This window comes from Ranitomeya imitator, chromosome 5, assembly GCF_032444005.1.
Source record: "Ranitomeya imitator isolate aRanImi1 chromosome 5, aRanImi1.pri, whole genome shotgun sequence".
Taxonomy (NCBI): domain Eukaryota; kingdom Metazoa; phylum Chordata; class Amphibia; order Anura; family Dendrobatidae; genus Ranitomeya; species Ranitomeya imitator.
Genome location: NC_091286.1, coordinates 622,405,032 through 622,425,051, shown reverse-complemented (window position 1 = coordinate 622,425,051; position 20,020 = coordinate 622,405,032). Strand labels below are relative to the sequence as shown.

Sequence of the window (20,020 nt, the reverse complement as noted above, 5' to 3'; positions counted from 1 at the left end):
AATCAAAAGCATCAGGAGTGAAACGTAACATACCCAATCTTCCCTCTCCCCCTATCATGTGATATGGACTCCTAAAAGTGTCAGCTATAAGAGGTCAGTTGGTCTAGGTTTCAGAGGTGGGATGGCGTTGCCCCAAATTTTTTGACCAGGAGCATCCACCAACCATGATCTGACCCTGGAGGCAACACGTGCTATATTGGTATTGACCACCCGGCTTGGATAGAAATGTGTAGACAAGTTCTGCAGATGATGAACTAAAGGACTTCTTCACTCCTAAATAAGTAAATCTTAACGAGACCAGGACAGTGGAAGATGACAAAACAAGCTCTACTACCCTCCAGGAACAGCGCCGCTCCTCCACTTTCTACATTGTAACCGCTGCAGCCCATCAGTAACCATAGATCGGCCACAGCCTTCACATTCTGCTTAACAGTTCTACCTGTTCATTTAGAATGTGAAGGCTGCAGCCGATCAGTAGCGTCGATTGACTGCATACGTGACATGATGCCTCTCACCAAATGCCGAGGTCAAGATAACGGGTGGAGGCCACAGTATGGGGTGCAGAGAATAGTTGTTTTTTTTAACTTTATTTCTGCTGCCTTGACCCATTATGGTTAACTTGTTTAGTAGTGGAAAACCCCTTTAATGGCACAAACATACAAATACTGTATAGATAGGGCATTATAGAATTTAACATGTCTTCATACCAGCAGTTCAGATGTTCCCAGGACGTCCAGTGTGAGTGACTGTATTCTGGAGTAATGTACCCCCAACTCCCGGTGAATCCCTGAACATTCGATACACGTCAATATACCCAGGTTTGTAGAAAGCCAAGTAGGATCTGAGATATAAAATGCATACAATGACATTCCACTAACACAAAGTAATACGTCAGAACACAGACATAAAGTGAAGGTAATTCAGTAAATGTCACCATTATTCACATGACCACAAAAACAATCATTGGCAAACATCTACCACATAGGAAACCTCACCTGATAACAGGAGAATGTCTTAAAAGTGGCTTCATAAGAAGTCGCTTAAAGGAGTTGCTCACTAATCTGACAAAACAATAACACTTACACTCACCTCCAGTGCTGGAGCCTTTCCAACGGTGTCAGCACTGGCTCTCCTGGGGATCATAAGACATTACATTGCAAGATCCCTGCGGTCAATCATCGGCTGCTTCTCTCTCCCCAACTTCAGACACATCGTAGCTGAAGCTCTCCCTTCCTCCAGATGTATGTGAATTGTCCGAAGATGGGGAAAGTGAATTGGCAGAAGATTGGCAGCAGGGATCCCATGACAATGTCACACGATCCCAGGAAGAGCCAGCGCTGACACCACTGGAACGGAACGGTGCCAACACTGGAGGTGGGTGTAAGTGTTATTATTTTACAAGGGGGCAACAGAGAGATTCCTCCTTGCTGGTGAGTTCACGTCCAGCTAGCCCGCCAGATCCACTGTATACATGTGCTCGCAGCTGCTGCTGAATCTCCACCCACCTAACCTGACTACCAGCTCTTCAGCGTAACTTCCCCCTGCTGCAGAATCTCCACCCACCTACCCTGACTGACAGCTCCTCAGTGTACCTTACCCTGCTGTTGAATCTCCACACACCTACCCTGACTGACAGCTCCTCAGTGTACCTTACCCTGCTGTTGAATCTCCACACACCTACCCTGACTGACAGCTCCTCAGTGTAACTTCCCCTGCTGCAGAATCTCCACCCACCTACCCTGACTGACAGCTCCTCAGTGTACCTTACCCTGCTGTTGAATCTCCACCCACCTACCCTGACTGACAGCTCCTCAGTGTACCTTCCCTTGCTGCCTCTCCACCCACTTAGTCTGACTGCTCTAAAGGGTCCATCCTCCCTAATGAAATCACACTGCAATCTGCAGCGGTCAGTCAGGTTGGGTGGGTGGGCAGAGACTGACAACACTTGGACTCATTACCGCTCTTACTCTATAGCTGGACCAGAATCAATACTGCGGAGTATATAGTAACATAGTAACATAGTAACATAGTAAGGCCGAAAAAAGACATTTGTCCATCCAGTTCAGCCTATATTCCATCATAATAAATCCCCAGATCTACGTCCTTCTACAGAACCTAATAATTGTATGATACAATATTGTTCTGCTCCAGGAAGACATCCAGGCCTCTCTTGAACCCCTGGACTGAGTTCGCCATCACCACCTCCTGAGGCAAGCAATTCCAGATTCTCACTGCCCTAACAGTAAAGAATCCTCTTCTATGTTGGTGGAAAAACCTTCTCTCCTCCAGACGCAAAGAATGCCCCCTTGTGCCCGTCACCTTCCTTGGTATAAACAGATCCTCAGCGAGATATATAGTAACAAAGAACTAGCTTGCATTGGCCGGGAATCGAACCCAGGCCTCCTGCGTGGCAGGCGAGAATTCTACCACTGAACCACCAATGCATCCTGGACAGATGTTAGAAATAGATGCAGTAATAGGAATTGCTTTGCTGGTTTCCCTTTAACATAAAATAGTAAACATTACTTTTATTATCAATGACAAAAAAAAACAGCCTTTCTGAACCCCTCCCCCCAAAATAATAGCACATTAATTAATGATTATTTGCAATGAGGCAGGCAATTATATAGATGACCTGTATAATTTTTTTTATAAAAAGCAGAGGAATGGACAATATACGATAAAACAAGAATTTGATGTAATCCTGAGCATTGAGCACATGATCAGCAGCCTAGCTTACTTGGGCATCTGTAACAGTAATCTTAGGACGTAGTACCCAGATATATAATAATCAAGCTACTGTGAATGAAGATTTGCAAATCACAGAGGAAGGTACCTGACGCTCCGCAGTCACAGCAGACGTCATTTCCTGGCATTTTCTGGATGTCCGATATAATCTCCTTGGTCAGCTCCTGGACTATGTTGTTCTCTCCGGAGCAGTGATCTCCTTTAAATGCGTTGTTTAAGGCTTCTTCTTTGCTGTTCTGGAGCACGGACATCCATCTAGGTGTAATGACATGTTTTGTCTTTATTGTTTTTTACATTTTGTTTGTTTCCTGAACTACATTTTTATTGTTCTTTGCTGAAAATACACAGACTTAATGCAACACGAAAGACACGGTGAACCAAGAATCAACATTGGTACACAAAGGTCCAACAGTGAGGTACATGCATTATGGCCCTGAGAACATGAATAGCGCACTCAAGCACAGATCAGGATAGAAATGAGAATCTTTTGTGTGCGTAAAATAGGTATTAACTTGGAGAAAAGAACCAACCGTTAAGGGAGAATTGTCCTTGCAGGGTATCCTTGCAGCAATTTTAAGATCTCCCCACGAGTGTTAAGTTGGGTTTAGGTCCAGACTCATTGCTGGCTACTTCAGAACTCTCCAGACTTTGTTTCCATCCATATCCATGTGCTTCTTGAAGTACTGTATGTTTGGGGTTATTGTCCTGCTGGAAGACCTATGGATGCAAACTCAGCTTCATGACACTGGGCACTACATTGTGACCCAAAATCCTTTGGTAATCTTCAGATTTCATGATGCCTTGCTCACAGTCAAGGCACCCAGTGCTAGAGGCAGCAAAACACCACCAAAATATCTTTGAACCTCCACCATATTTGACTGTAGGTACTGTGCTCTTTTCTTTGTAGGCCTCATTCTGTTTTCGGTAAACAGTAGAATGATGTTCCTTACCAAAAAGCTCTATCGTGGTCTCACCTGTCCACAAGGCGCTTTCCAAGAATGATTTTTGCTTCCTCGCATTTTGGCAAACTAAAGTCTAGTTTGTTTTATGTGTCAGCAGTGGGGTCCTCCTGGGTCTCCTGCCTTAGTGTTTCATTTCATTCAAATGTCAATGGATAGTTTGCGCTGATGCCCTGATGCATCCTGACTAGTGATGAGCGAGTGTACTCGTTGCTTGGGTTTTCCCGAGCACGCTCAGGTGATCGAGTATTTGTTAGTGTTCGGAGAATAAGTTTTCATCGCGTCAGTTGAATGATTTACAGCTACTAGACAGCTTGATTACATGTGGGGATTCCCTAGCAGCCAGGCAACCCCCACATGTACTCAGGCTGGTTAGTAGCTGTAAATCATTCAGCTGAGGCGATGAAAACTTAATCTCCGAAGACTAACAAATACTCGGAGATCTCCCGAGCGTGCTCGGGAAAACCCCAGCAACGAGTACACTTGCTTATCACTATTCCTGATCCTGCAGGACAGCTTGAATTTCTTTGGAACTTGATTGGGGCTGCTTATCCACCATCCGGACTATCCTGCGATGCAACCTTTCACCAGTTTTTCTCTGCCATCCATGTCCAGGAAGATTAGCTACAGTGCCGTGGGTTGTAAACATCTTGATTATGTTGCACACCAGGAACAAAGGAACATCAAGACCTCTGGCCATGGACTTGTAACCTTGAGATCGCCGATACTGTTCAACATTTTTTGTTCTCATTGCTTAATGTGGCACACACAGACACACAATGCAAAGGTTGAGACGTCTCCTCTTTATCTGGCTTCAGGTGTGATTTTCATATTGCCTACACAGGTTACTTGCCACAGGCGAGTTTAAACGAGCATCGCATGCTTGAAACAACGTTGTTAACCCACAATTTTGAAAGGTGCCAACAATTTTGTCTGGCCCATTTTCGGAGTTCTGTGTGAAATTATGTCCAGTCTGCCTTTTTTTCAGTTGTGTTTGTGTTATTCCAATAAACACAAAGGAAATAAACATTTGTAAAAAAAACATGTGTAATTGCAAGAATTCTCTTGGAAAAATACTTCATTTTCTGGAACAATTTCAAGGGTGCCAACACTTTGGGCCATGACTTTTTTTTTTCTTTATTAATATACGGATTAGTTTTGCCTTATTTATTTACATTGTAAAAGCATGCCCCATGGTTAATAAAATATTATCCTTTGACAGGCCACTTCTCCTATCCATAGGGTCCATGTGATACAACAGATACATGCGATTGTTTCCTGGACATATATTACAGCCAATTAGTGAACTGTAGAAATTCTGTAAAATAGCGCATGTGCACCGTGCTTTCATTGCCGGTCACACGATTACAAATGGCCTTGACATATCTCACGACTATTAGGCTGTGGTTATCTCATGGTAAAGGGATCTCGACACCTCAGCATCCAAAATGTGGACCAAGAGGTCAACAATATGGTGACCACAATAGTATGAAATCCCCTTTAAAATGAATTGTCAGTGTGGACTTTCCACCTGTCACCTGAATAAATACTTCAACTGCTATTCTCCTTGTACCAAGCTGGTTGGGTGGCATGTGTGGAATATGTGAGATGCCGTCGCTCACAAGATTTGCATTAGAATTTTGGGAGGAATGTTCCCTTGACATCACGGAGCAAGATAAAACAGACAAGGCAAACTATAGGAAATCCTTTTTACGGTCACATTTAACAGGTGCCTATAGGGTTCAAAATAATTTGCAGCGTGCTTCCTTCTACAATTCTGAAATAACCTTCACTTTTTGTTGTAGTATTGCGATTTCGCTAGCTAAAAGAAGAACTGTCATGGGGCCACAAGGCCACTTAATGAAGCAAGCAGACCGAGTTTTGGGGAGTTTCTTATTACAAATCCAATATCAGCCCCAGGCGAAAAGACATCTCAGACCATATCGCAATCAGAATACCCTCCACAGGAGGCCCTGGTCATCAGACATCAGGAAATACTTAAAGGGGTTGTCCAGCCTTGGAGTGACTGCAGACTTGTGGTTCCTCACATCACGCACACTGTAAAAATTCCGGCTACATTCAGACTAGACATGCCAGGCCTCACTCAATACACTTGTATTGAGCAAGGCCGCACACGTCTAGTTGGCATGTGACCACATATATGCAAATCGCATTCTTGCTGTCACGCACTCGCTGCTCCTGGCTCCGGAGAATTTTCACAAGCGTGCATAAGTCTGCCGTCCTATAGAGTCACAATCATACTTTTAGCCCCAGGGCCAGACAACCCCTTTAAAGCGATAAAGGCGCTGGTGTGAACATGTAAACGTGCATACTCACATTTGGCACTCTTGCTCATCTTCAGCTTGAAAATGATATGTCCGATCATCTGTCAAGAGAAATCTCTGTGAATAACAATACAGAACAAAGAAACAAATGCATAAACCTCCACTGGGCCAATTTCTAGAATGGACAGCTGAACTTACAAAGACATAAGTAAGCATTGAATCTATATGACAACAGACTGGGCGGCAATAGGTTTCATCCATTCAGGAGATACTAACACTTTTCTATTGTTTACATCTCGTTGCCTTGGAGACCGACCACCTCTGCTAGACCATGGGAAGCACTTACATGCTCTTTTTTATTGAGCTTGGAAGCACTGTTTTTACGGAAGTGCTTACAAGCTATACAGTAACGGTGGTTGGTCTTTTAGGCAACGAGTTGTAAACAAAAGAAAAGTGTTAATAAGTCAAGATCAACTGTAAATTTTAATAAGCAGGAAATTGCCAAAAATGCTTGTTTGTACATGGACTAACTAAACTGAAGCCATTCAGAGGCTGATCAGAAGAACCAGAGAGCGACTTACGAGAGATGAGGTCAAAACATTTCTTTTCCTCTGTGTTGGTTTTCACTTGGCAGGTCAGTAGGTTCAGCTTTGCAGGAGGTATGTTGGGCTGGTAGAGAAAACATAAGTGTTGAAAATGATGGAGATAAACATGACGGCCTTTTCTTTCCTAAAATCCATTTTCCAAACACAACAACCATAAAAAAAAGAAACCATCACGTACAGTGCCATGGGCTATCGTGAGAAAACCATTCTTAACGGAGCATTTCCTTTTTTGCCAAACTTTTCTTATTCTAAAAAAAATAAATAAAGTGAAAGTTTTATATAACATCTGGCTAGACATCAGTGTGATTTTGTCAGAATGCTGTGAGCACGTTGTGAATGAACCATCACGGACCCATCGCTCTTCTTGTACAGGCAGCCATTCCTCTCCGTGCCGTGCTCCTTGTTTCCTTGAGGTTGGTGCAGGCTGTATGCCGTGCTCTGGCGGAATTGGGAATCCTGCAGAATGTAAGAGGATGGGATCAGTGTAGGCCGGCACGGATATTGAGCCAAGGCCCACAACATAATGGTGTGCAGCAGTGACATCTGTACATTACATTAAATCGACTATGAAGTCGTAAAATAAAATACTGCTCATCTTGTAATATGGATGTCACAGAGCAGGGTGCTTTACTTGAGAGTAAGACGACACGAGCTTACAGCCCCCACAATTCCGTGGCTTCTCGGTTAAAGGGTATTCCTATCTCCAAGATCCTATCCCAATATGTAGTAGGTGTAATAATAATAATAATAGCTAATACCTACAATTAGAAATGTAGTATAGTTTTTCTGATTCGCTCTGTCTCTTTCCTCATGTGCAGGCATTACAGGACCTTAGGTATCCATGGTTACGACCACTAAACTGTCATATCAGAGGTCAGAGGTTCGTAACCATGGATATCTAAGGTCCTGCAATGCCTGCACATGAGGAAAGACAGAGCGAATCAGAAAAACTATACCACATTTCTAATTGGAGGTATTTACTAATATTATCACACCTGCTACATATTGGGATAGGATTTGGTGATTTTGCAGATGGTAATACCCCTTAAGTCCATAAGACTTGAATGATTCAGCTTAAATATCGCTTAATAAGGCTTTGTTCACTCGTAGTTATTTTTTTATGCTTTTTTTAAATTTGACCGGTGTTTTAATTTCCATTGTGGATTTTTGACCTTTCAGAGAAAAAAAAAATCCATAGCAAAAAGCTACATGTGAACATACACCTAAAAGGAGCTGTTGGATCTAAAGCTCTATATGACTGCGGATTTGTAAATCCTTACATTGCACGCACCGCGCTGCCATCGCTGGGAGATGAGGCTGGACAAAGTCTAGTTGGAATGTGCCTGGATGTATGCAAATCACATGCTTGCGGTCACATGACTGCTGGCTTCCGGCAAAGGCACCAGGCTCACAAGTCTACTGTAAACTGAACCCATTTAAGGCTACAGGCCCCTAAACACACAAGACTGAAGTCGGCGGAACCCGCTAATATCAGTGGAAATTGGCCTCCTGACTCTCCCGCGACGGATGATGTCCTGTAAAAGAAGGATCCAAGCCTGTCGAATTTCCATGGCTGATCCTTCTGTTCAGCGGGGAGAGAAGACTTCTCTGGCAGTGGCTCACTCAGAGAACACAGGGGCACTTGGCTGAGTGGAGGGTTCACGTGTATGGTGAAGTCGAGAGAGATCGATGTCGGCCGAAAAATAGTTTGCGCTACAGCTAATCTAATGTGTACGGTGATCGTAGCCATCATTTTAATTTTTATTTCATAAGTCAATAAGTAACTTTGACATCAGTCTTACCAGAGAAATCTGCTGATTTTTAATTTTCAAAATTCTCAATTTCCAGGTAAAATCTGTATCCAGTGAAGACAGATTTCTACATTACTGAGATAGGAGACGGCAGGTGCTGCTGATAATACTTCATGTAGACGGGTGGGAAGAGCTAAATGCAGATCTCTGCCATCCTCCTCTTCACACAAACTATTATCAGTAGCGGCTCTCATGTCATATCTCAGCAATGTAGAAATCTGTCTTCACTGAATACAGATTTTACCCGGAAATTGAGAATTTTTATAGCGAGTGATCAATCCTGGAGGAGAAAGGAGCAGATTTATCTGATAAGACATATTACAAAGTTAGTAACTTTCATGTGTACATTTGATTTATGAAATAAAAACTAAAAGGAAGGTCACTAGTAGTTCACATGTACAAATGCTCTGCTGTGAATTTTGCAGCTCGGCCATAGTGACTTCGCATTGAAATGGCCATGCGTCTCAAGTCCTGGCTCTGGATTTGCCATGTAATGCAAAAGTTGATATTCAAAATATCTAGCATAGATTTAAGTTTACAATTATTATCTATTTCAGCTGTTTTAGGGGTGGATTTTTTTTTTGGTGTATGGATCAGATTTGGCAAAATCTCAACCATTTTGCCTATAATGAAATAACAAAATCCACAGCATATCCACCTCACGTGAAGCTATCCTAACAAATTTGAAAACAATCTCTGTGTTGGCCCCTATAGTTGTCTACTCCTGACACTGACTTATAAGTTAGCCACCTATAGGTGGCAGCCAAGAGTTTTCATCCAGCCGGAGGAGAGCCAATACGAATTAGTGCGGTGCCCAAATTCACTGCATACACTGCCTGATCCTGGAGCACGTGGCCGTCAAGCTTGTGTAAGGATTAGTGATTAGAAAAAAGTGTCTTTGGAGTGCTCGAAAAATAAGTTCGAGTACCTGAGGCTGCATGTCTCGTGGCTGTTAGACAGCTACAACACATGCAGCCGCAGAGATTGGAACATACTTTTCAAGCACTCCGAAATCAGTTGGTTAGCATCCGAGCATTCTCAGGTAACATGTTATCTGAGTGAATTCGCTCATCACTATTAAGAACTGAAAAAAACAGAGCTGTAATAGGAAAAATAGGGATTTTTGTGTTACTCACAGTAAAATCCTTTTCTCAGACGCTCATTTGGGGTCACAGGACTGTGTGTGGGGGGTGTATGCTACTGCCGCCAGGTGGCTGACACTAAGTAAACATAAAAAAAAAGGTTTAGCTCCTCCTCCATTGTATACACCCTGACACTGGCCGAAGGCAAACCCAGTTAGGTGTAAAAAGAAGAACAAAAAATAAAGTCAGCATTAATACAGAAACAACATGTCTAGAAACAACCCCACGATTGATAAATAACAAAAAATAAATCAAAAAGGAGCCATCTGGCTAACAGGGAGGGAGCTGTGTCCCCCAATGAGCGTCTCGGAGAAAAGGATTTTACGGTGAGTAACACAAAAATCCCTATTTCTCCTTCGTCTCATTGGGGGACACAGGACTGTGGACCGTCCTAAAGCAGTCCCTGGGTGGGAAATTGACTCACCGAAGTAATATCTAGGCATCTACCGCCTAAAGGTGCGCTACTGCTGCCTGAAGAACCTTTCTACCCAGACTTGAATCCGCAGAAGCCCGAGTATGTATAATATTATAGTGTTTGGAAAAGGTATGCAAACTGGACCATGTTGCCGCCTTGCAAACTTGTTCTGCCTAAGCCTAGTGCCGAAGCACCCAGGAAGCCCCCACTGCTCGAGTGGAGTGTGCTCTGATCCCAGACGGAACAACCATGTCCTTGACGTGGTAGGCCTCCTGAATAGCTGATCGTATCCACCTGGCTATGATTGATCTTGAAGCAGCGAGTCCCTTCCTGCGACCCTCAGGTAGGATGAACAGCGCATCCGTCTACCAAAAAGATGCCGTCCGTGAAACGTACCTTCTGAGCGCTCTCACTAGATCTAGCGTATGGAGAGCTTTTTCCACACGGTGCATTGGAGCCGGGAAAAAAGAAAGTAAAACAATATCCTCGTTAATGTGAAACGAGGATACCACCTTTGGCAAAAAAGAGGGTGCTGGTCTGAGCACCACCTTATCCTGATGGAACCGTAAAAACGGAACCCGGAAGGATAGAGCCAACAGTTCCGATACCCGCCTAATGGAAGTTATGGCCACATAGAACACAACCTTCCAGGAAAGGTAAGTTAAAGAGATGTCCTGAAGAGGTTTGAAAGGAACTTCCTGCAGGACACTTAAGACCAGGTTAAGGTCCCAAGCATCCAAGAGAGCCCTGTTAGGCGGTACCATGTGAGCGACTCCCTGTAAGAACGTTTTTACTTGTAAATTGGTAGCGATCCTGCGCTTAAAGAGAACCGACAAGGCTGATATTTGTCTTTTGAGGGTACTTGGTGCAAGCCCCGAATCCAGGCTTGAAGAAATGCTAGAATGTTAGGGATGGAGAAACGAAGTTGGGGAAGCCCACGCTTTCTGCACCATGAAAGGAAAACCTTCCAGGTGTGATGATAAATACGTGCAGAGATGGATTTCCGGGTGCTAATCATAGTAGCGGCTACCTTCTTGGAAAACCCGACCTGGGTTAGAATCCAAGATTCAATGGCCAGGCCGTTAAACCCAGGGTCCCTAAGTTCTGGTGGTAGATCGGGCTCTGAGAAAGCAGATCCGGGCACTCTGGAAGCTGCCAAGGAACCTCGGCGAGCAGCTGTGCTAGGTCTGCGTACCATGACTGACGAGGCCAATCTGGGGCGACTAGGATTGCTGGGACTCCTTCTGTCTTGATCTTCCTGACTACCTTCGGAAGTATTGCCAGAGGGGGAAACAGGTATGGGAGACCAAACTGGTTCCAAGGTAGAACTAAAGCGTCCACGGCGATCGCCTGTGGATCTCGGTACCAAGCGACAAACCTGGGTACTTTGGCATTCATCCCAGAGGCCATCAGGTCCACGTCCAGAGTTCCCCAGCGCTGGCAAATTTGCCGAAAAACGTCGGGATGGAGAGACCACTCCCCGGACGCAAGGCCCTGACTATTGAGAAAATCCGCAGCCCAGTTTTCCTCGCCCGGGATGTGGACTGTCGAGATCACCGATTCGTTCTTCTTAGCCCAGTAGAGGACCTGTTCTACCTCGTTCATGGCCGCCCTGCTGCGGGTACCCCCTTGATGATTTATGTAAGACACAGCTGTGGCATTGTCTGATTGAATCCGGATACGGCGGCCTGCAAGAGGATGATGAAAATGCTGCAGAGCCAGCCGAACCGCCCGAATCTCCAAAAGATTGATCAGGAGGGTTGACTCCCGCAAAGACCAGCGTCCTTGGGCTGTGTGGTGGCAAAACACTGCTCCCCAACTGCCTCTATTGTCGCCACCATCCTTCCTAAGACCCTAATGCAAATCCGGATTGTATGATAGATCGGCCGGCGAAGGACCCTTGCTTCTCGCCGGAGGGTCCGGACCTTGTCCCGGGAAGGACTGTCAAACCTTGGGAGGTGTCGAAAATCATCCCTAGAAAAGAGATTTTCCGAGATGGTACAAGGGACGACTTTTTTTTAGATTCACCAGCCACCCTAGGCGAGAGAACGTATCCAGAGTGATGCTGACATTTTCCTCGCAGGCCTGAAAAGACGGCCCATTGATAAGGAGGTCGTCGAGATATGGCAAGACGAGTATGCCCTGGGAATGCAGGATGGACACGACTGCTGCCATGACTTTTGTGAACACCCTGGAAACGGTGGCCAGACCGAAAGGTAAGGCTGTGAACTGGAAATGTAGACTGCCTACGTAGAAATTTTTGATGCAAAGGAAATATGGGGATGTGAAGAAAGGCATCTTGAATATCTATTGAAGCTAAGAATTCTCCCTTATCCATTGCCGCAATGACTGACCAGAGAGATTCCATTAGAAAATGACGAATGTTCACAAACTTGTTTAAACATTTGAGGTCCAAAATGGGCCTTACAGTCCCATCCTTTTTTGGGAACTATGAACAGGTTGGAATAGAACCCCTGAAATCTCTCATCCTTCGGAACGGGAGTGATGACCCCGCTGAGCTGAAGGGATTCGACAGTTTTGAACAAGGCTCGTACACGGGATTCTGAACTGGGCGGACAGGAGGGAAAGAAACCGGCTTAGGGGGGTTGTCTCTTGCCCATCTGTTGTGAGCAACAGTGAGCCAGGACTGATGAAAAGAGAGCAGACGGTCGCCTACTCTGTTGGTGACGATCAGAGACCGCCTCCAGTCATTTGGCTGAAAACCTATGGGACTTAGATCCCCTTGATCTTGGCAGTTGGGACCGCTTTCTTCCCAACAAGTTGGCCCTGTAGGAGCTCTGATGATCTCTGTCCTGATTAGGTCAACTTGGGCCAACGGGGTTTGACGCTGGGGTCCACCTGGTGTTACGAAAGGACTTGAACTGAGCCTGAAACTGGCGATGAAAAGGCTGTTTAATCTTTTGCTGCGGGAGAAAATTGCTTTTCCCTCCTGTGGTATCAGAAATGAGCTGATCCAATTTTTCGCCAAATGATCGGCCACCCTGATAGGGGAGAGTTGTAAGGGATTTTTTCAAGGTAGAATCCGCCCGCCATGTCCTCAACCATAGAGCCCTTCTAATGCAAATTGCGTTTGCGACCGCCAATGCCGCACAGTTTGCTGCCTTCAAGGACGCATTAATCAGGTAGCTTCCAGCTAGAGCTATCTGATTTGACATCTCCGTCACCTCTGCTGGCAAGTCCCTCTCCTATAGAGCCTTAGTCAAAGATCCTGACCATGATATCTTGGCCTTAGCTACCCAAGTCGCCGCAAAAGAGGGCGAGAGGGATGAACCCGAGACCTCAAAAACTGAACGAGCCAAGCTTTCTATGAGCCGATCAGTTGGATCCCTAATAGAGGAACCGTTGGGAAGGGATAACAGCGTTAGAGACCAAACGAGAAACAGGGTGAAAGGGGGGGGCTACCGAAGGGGATTCTGCCCACTTCTTACATAACTCAGGGGCGAAAGGGTATCTTGCATTTAGGGCCTTTTGTCCCAAGAAACGCCTGTCTGGACACTCCCTGTGACGTTTGACTAAGTCCTCAAACTCAGGGTGAGTAGAAAACACCTTATGAGGCTGCTTGACCCTTTTAAACGACACCTTATGACCAGAGGTTAAGGTGGATTTGTCCTCTACTCCCAGGGTTTGGTTGACGGCCTCAATTAGGCAGTCTACTGACTCCTGGTAATCAGGCGCCTCTAAATTGAAGAACCCTTCGGAATCGTAGTCCGAACCATGTTCACTAATCTCCGCTGGAGAGAGTGAGCAAGAAACGGAACTCAAGGATGCAGATGCACCCGATGGGGTGAGAGCGCAGCCCCTGCAGGACGGAGGCTCCTGAGAGTCGGAGGACCTCTCCAAGGCAGGCGAACCGCTGTCCCTGCCCCCAGCCGGGGACTGAAAGGACTCGATTGCCTTAGTTAGGGATGCCATGGATTGCGACAAGGACGTGACCCATTCTGGAGGAGAAACCACACTTTCTGCTGCAGGCAAACTGGGCTGAGTCGCAGGGGAGGGCTTCTGAGCGCGTTCAGAATCGCAGGCCTCACAGACGATTGCTCTGGGCATGCGGAAAAGCAGACCGACAGGCTACACATGCGTTATATAAAACCGTGTGAGTCTTGGTCCTTCTAGACATGGTGACCCTGCTGCTACTATAATCAGAACTTTTTAGATGAGCTGCAGGAACAGATACTGCAGCTGTCAGTCTTGGGAGTAGCACTTACACCAGTCCTGTGTCCCCGTCCGTCCTGTGGAACATGTCACAGGGCGACGCATCAGCGCTGTTCCTCTCAAAAAGCACGCTTAATTGGTGGGCGGTACCACCGGAAATGGCGGAGTTTTCAGCCCGCGGCCTATAGAAGACCGAAGCTGGGGCCTAAATTTTTCCCCAGCGTTTGCCCAAGGATGAGGGGGCGGACCCACAGGAAGATGACGTGGCCGGAAAGGGCGGGGCTTCCGCCCGAGGCCTAACTTGTCAGAAACCGGTGGCTAAGTTATCCGAAGCCCGTCCAAGGATGAATGGGGGGAACCCGGAAGTTGATGCCAGGATCTCGGCCCTCGGCGTGGCGCCGCCAGCAGCAGAAAGACCGCAGCGCCCACTGTTCTCCAGACGCCCGTCTAAGATGCGCGGTGCCGCAGGAGCCCTCCCATCCCCCCACCACGCGATGGAGCTTAAGGTTAGAGGGGGGGGGGCTGTATGAAAGGACGGTGCAGGCACCCTAACTCCATCTTCCCTTCAGGGGATGCGGAGAGGGACCATCCGCCTCCTTCCATCACCGCTGTCTGAGCATTGGTGATGCAGTGGGGGCCGCATGGACAGTCCATATGCCCGTGTACAGCCTAGGGTTTCATTATCTTAGGGTGGACAGGGCTGAGTCTGGCAAGTGGTCCCAAGTTGCGGGAGAGGATACGTGGAGAGGACATTGGTTTGGGGAAATCAGACCCTTTCAAAAGGGTCTGTCGCCCCCGTCTCATTTCCAAGGTGAAGAGGAAAAATACGGGGGGGGGCTGGAAACCAGACCTGTGCCTCCTTCAGACACTAAAGCATGAACTGGGTTTGCCTTCGGCCAGTGTCAGGGTGTATACGACGGAGGAGGAGCTAAACTTTTGTTATGTTTACTTAGTGTCGGCCTCCTGGCGGCAGTAGCAGAGACCCTCCTCCCTTCCCCACACACACACACACACACAGTCCTGTGTCCCCCAATGAGATGAAGGAGAAATAAAAATAATTTTACACTGTAAAGGAGTCTACAGAGCATAACCACAAAAGGGAAAGAACAATGGTGCAAACAAAAGAAATGCACCAAATGTAAGCCCTCTTTTATCCTGTGTGTCTCCTTATATAGGGCATCATACAAGGATTGTCTCAGGTTCAGTCTAGATGAAACTCTGACCTGCTCTAGTTTTTTTGCATTTTTTTGTGGTAAGGTGAAGATAAGGCAGAAAAATCTGCAGCAAATAAGCAAAATTTGTAGAGAACCAGTTGACTACCATAAATATGTAATTTGTTATATCTGAATGCTGCTGTTCCATTCATGAAATATAATCCTTCAGCTATGTATATACAGTGGGTACAGAAAGCATTCAGACCCCTTTATATTGTTCACTCTTTGTTTCATTGCAGCCATTTGGTAAATTAAAAAAAGTTCATTTTTTTCAATAATGTACACTCGGCACCCCATCTTGACTGAAAAAAAAACAAAAACAAATGTAGTAATTTTTGCAAATTTATTAAAAGAGAAAAATTGAAATATCACATGATCATAAGGCTATGTGCACACGTAGGAAATGTGGTGCAGAATTTTCTGCACTAAATCTGCATCTCCTGGCAGAATCCGCAGGTGCGTTTTTTGTGCAGTTTTCGTACAGTTTTTTCCACTGTGGATTTCTATAATGGAGGGGTGCAGAAACGCTGCAGAACTGCACAAAAGAAGTGACATGCACTTCTTTGAAATCTGCAGCGGTTCTGCGCAGATTTTTCTGCACCATGTGCACAGCTTTTTTTTTTCACATTGATTTACATTGTACTGTAAATCACAGTGCAGTTCTGCAGCGTTTCTGCTGCAGAAAAATCTGCTGCAGTTCTGCACTAAATCTGCACTAAATCTGCATCGTGTGCACATGCCCTAAGTATTCAGACCCTTTGCTCAGTATTGAGTAGAACCTTTTGAGCCAGTACAGCCATGAGTCTTCTTGGGAATGATGCAACAAGTTGTTCACACCTGGATTTGGGGATCCTCTGCAATTCTTCCTTGCAGATTCTCTCCAGTTCCATCAGGTTGGATGGTGAACGTTGGTGGACAGCCATTTTCAGGTCTCTCCAGAGATGCTCAATTGGGTTTAGGTCAGGGCTCTGGCTGGGCCAGTCAAGAATGATCACAGAGTTGTTCTGAAGCCACTCCTTTGTTATTTTAACTGTGTGGTTAGGGTAATTGTCTTGTTGGAAGGTGAACCTTTGGCCAAGTCTGAGGTCCAGAGCAATCTGGAAGAGGCTTTCATCCAGGATATCATTGTACTTGGCCACATTCATGTTTCCTTCAATGACAACCAGTCGTCCTGTCCCTCCAGCTGAAAAACACCCCCATAGCATGATGCTGCCACCACCATGTTTCACTGTTGGGATTGTATTGGGCAGGTGATGAGCAGTGCCTGGTTTTCTCCACACATACTGCTTAGAATTTATCACCAAAAATGTCTATCTTTGTCTCATCAGACCAGAGAATCTTATTTCTCATAGTCTGGGAGCCCTTCATGTGTTTTTTTTAGCAAATTCTATGCAGGCTTTCATGTGTCTTGCACTCAGGAGAGGCTTCCGTCAGGCCACTCTGCCATAGAGGCCCGACTGGTGGAGGGCTGCAGTGATAGTTGACTTTGTGGAACTTTCTCCCCTACTGCATCCCTGGAGCTCAGCCACAGTGATATTGGGGTTCTTCTTTACCTCTCTCACCAAGGCTCTTCTCCCACGATTTCTCAGTATGGCTGGATGGTCAGGTCTAGAAAGACATCTGGTGGTCCCAAATTTCTTCCATTTAAGGATTATGGAGGCCACTGTGCTCTTAGGATCCTTGAGTACTGTAGAAATTCTGTTGTAACCTTGGCCAGATCTGTGCCTTGCCACAATTCTGTCTCTGAGCTCTTTGGCCAGTTCCTTTGACCTCATGATTCTCATTTGGTCTGACATGCACTGTGTGCTGTGAGGTCTTATATAGACAGGTGTGTGCCTTTCCAAATCAGGTCCTATCAGTTTAATTAAACACAGCTGGACTCCGATGAAGGAGTAGAACCATCTCGAGGAAGATCACAAGGAAATGGACAGCATGTGACAAATATGAGTGTCTGAGCAAAGGGTCTGAATACTTATGACCATGTGATATTTCAGTTTCTTTTTTAATAAATATGCAAAAATTTCTACATTTCTGTTTTTTTCAGTCAAGATGGGGTGCAGAGTGTACATTAATGAGGAAAAAAAATGAACTTTTTTGAATTTACCAAATGGCTGCAATGAAAAAGAGTGAAACATTTAAAGGGGTCTGAACACTTTCCATACCCACTGTAAATTTAGTGTTGTTAGCCAAGTAGGTGTGTTCCTTAAGAAGACACCCACAGAAGAGAGTTGAGGATCACACCCACTTGGTTAACAAGACTAGATTTTTATATAATGAAAAGCATGCAGGCCATATCTCAGGAACGGAGAGGAGGGAGAAAAAAAAAAGTCAGATTCAGGAAAACAGCGGCATTTCCACCCAGTAATAATGGTCCTATTTATGGGAGTGACAGGTCTGCTTTACCACCAGCACTGCAGGCCAACGTCAGTGCACACACATTCTGCAGCATAGGATGAGTGATTAAAAGTGCATCCGCTGCTGGTACAATATTTCACTGAGGATTTTCCTTGCACAAATCTGCATGGGTAATCGGCAGCTTTCCGATCCTATGAGGACGTTCCCCGAGACACGGAATTTTAGGCGATTCTTATAACAGTGAAATGCTCTGTGTTCTATATCAGACGTCTGGTAGCCTCATAATGACCGATTACACAAGACTCCAGGATCACCATTACGGCCAGTAAATCTGCCGGTAGCTAGACAGATGAGATGACAGCTCATGCAGATCAGACCTGTACATCCAGTCTCTGCGGGAACCTGTTGCTTCCCAGGAGCCTTACACTTCCTCTGCATTTTCAGTGTGAAGTCGCTATTTCCCTGGGGCTTCACTTCACAGCTGTTCGCCTGCGTATGAAAACCTCAGTGTAATATAATCCAAAATCGGTTTCTGAAAGACCTCACATTTTATGTGGTTAACCCACGCTTGTTCGCTTCCTGTATGAGACCTTGATTCAGGTCAGCAGACTGAATAACTGATCTCAGACGCGGCGCTCTACACACCGGGCCATTCATGCGGTTCTGCAGCACAGACTGGAGCCATCATGAGGTTCAGCAGAAGAGGAAACTGGATCTATCATGAGGTTCGGCAGCACTGACCAGGCCCCATCATGAGGTTCTGCAGCAGACACCAGGCCTAAAATGAGGTTCTACAGCAGACACCAGGCCCATCATGAGGTTCTGCAGCAGACACCAGGCCCATCATGAGGTTCTGCAGCAGACACCAGGCCCTTCATGAGGTTCTACAGCTAACACCAGGCCCATCATGAGGTTCTGCAGCAGACACCAGGCCTAAAATGAGGTTCTACAGCAGACACCAGGCCCATCATGAGGTTCTGCAGCAGACACCAGGCCCATCATGAGGTTCTGCAGCAGACACCAGGCCTAAAATGAGGTTCTACAGCTAACACCAGGCCCATCATGAGGTTCTGCAGCAGACACCAGGCCTAAAATGAGGTTCTACAGCAGACACCAGGCCCATCATGAGGTTCTGCAGCAGACACCAGGCCCATCATGAGGTTCTGCAGCAGACACCAGGCCTAAAATGAGGTTCTACAGCAGACACCAGGCCCATCATGAGGTTCTGCAGCAGACACCAGGCCCATCATGAGGTTCTGCAGCAGACACCAGGCCCTTCATGAGGTTCTGCAGCAGACACCAGGCCCATCATGAGGGACTGCAGCTAACACCAGGCCCATCATGAGGAACTGCCGCAGACATCAGGCCCATCATGAGGAACTGCCGCAGACATCAGGCCCATCATGAGGAACTGCCGCAGACATCAGGCCCATCATGAGGCTCTACCGCAGACACCAGGCCCATCATGAGGCTCTGCCGCACAGACCGGGCCCACCATTCAATACAATCTCATTACTTCATGACAGGCTGTATAACTCCATGCAATTCATTAAGAGTTAAGGGTGCACACAACTATACAACAGTGGGCTTCATTTCCAAAAACTGTCAAACAGAAATACTGGCCTGGTTACCCATTGCAGCCAATCACAGTGCAGCTTTCAAGTCTCTAATGCAGTTTAGGAGATAAAAGCTGAGCTCTGATTGGTTGCCATGGACAACCAATAAGGCCTACACAGGCCTATACAGAAAGTGTGTACGCGTGTATTGTACACACAATGGACACTGAAAAACTGTGCGCTGCCATATGACGCATCCCTACAAGATCATGTTCACACCTAGAAGCAGGACTGGTGCCAGGGCCCACTCAACCCAGAGCATTCTGCATGTATGGAGCAGGCTCAGGACCTGGGCCACACAGCCTGCATCTACCAGCTGGAACCGGAGCGAGCTCAGATCGCAGCAGCAGCTTTAACCCCTTAGATGCCGGGGTCAAATGTCAAGGCTTAAAATGGGGTGATGAAAGTATGGTCATGGCAGCCAGGAGCTTGCCGAAGAAGGCATCAAAGAACACTGCAATATTGCAGAGTATCATTCAAGCGATCGCAAGTTCAAGTCCCTTAAGAAAAAAATCTAAAAAAAAAAAATTTGGATGAGGTCAATAGACGCGCAATAAAACTATTTCACCCAAGGAACCGTCTAAACCCGAAACCGGCCCTGCCTAGAGGCATGTGTACTATGGCACGCAATGGAATATGGCACCATTTTATCTCTCACATGTTACATAGGACTATGAGAAAAAGGTTTTCTGTGTCT

The 20,020-nt window shown here is 46.0% G+C and overlaps 1 protein-coding gene across 2 annotated transcripts in view; it reads right to left on the bottom strand.

Moving 5' to 3' along the window:
• Positions 1 to 20,020, bottom strand: part of ASAP2 (ArfGAP with SH3 domain, ankyrin repeat and PH domain 2) — a 216,162-nt gene that overhangs the window by 41,998 nt on the left and 154,144 nt on the right. For both annotated transcript variants that reach the window (XM_069728066.1, XM_069728067.1), the window contains exons 10-15: positions 6,950 to 7,053; positions 6,776 to 6,845; positions 6,574 to 6,661; positions 6,045 to 6,093; positions 2,837 to 3,003; positions 708 to 841 (exon numbers count right to left, since the gene is read on the bottom strand). In XM_069728066.1, coding sequence (XP_069584167.1) covers positions 708 to 841; positions 2,837 to 3,003; positions 6,045 to 6,093; positions 6,574 to 6,661; positions 6,776 to 6,845; positions 6,950 to 7,053 — 612 coding nt within the window. The remainder of the gene's footprint in view (positions 1 to 707; positions 842 to 2,836; positions 3,004 to 6,044; positions 6,094 to 6,573; positions 6,662 to 6,775; positions 6,846 to 6,949; positions 7,054 to 20,020) is intronic.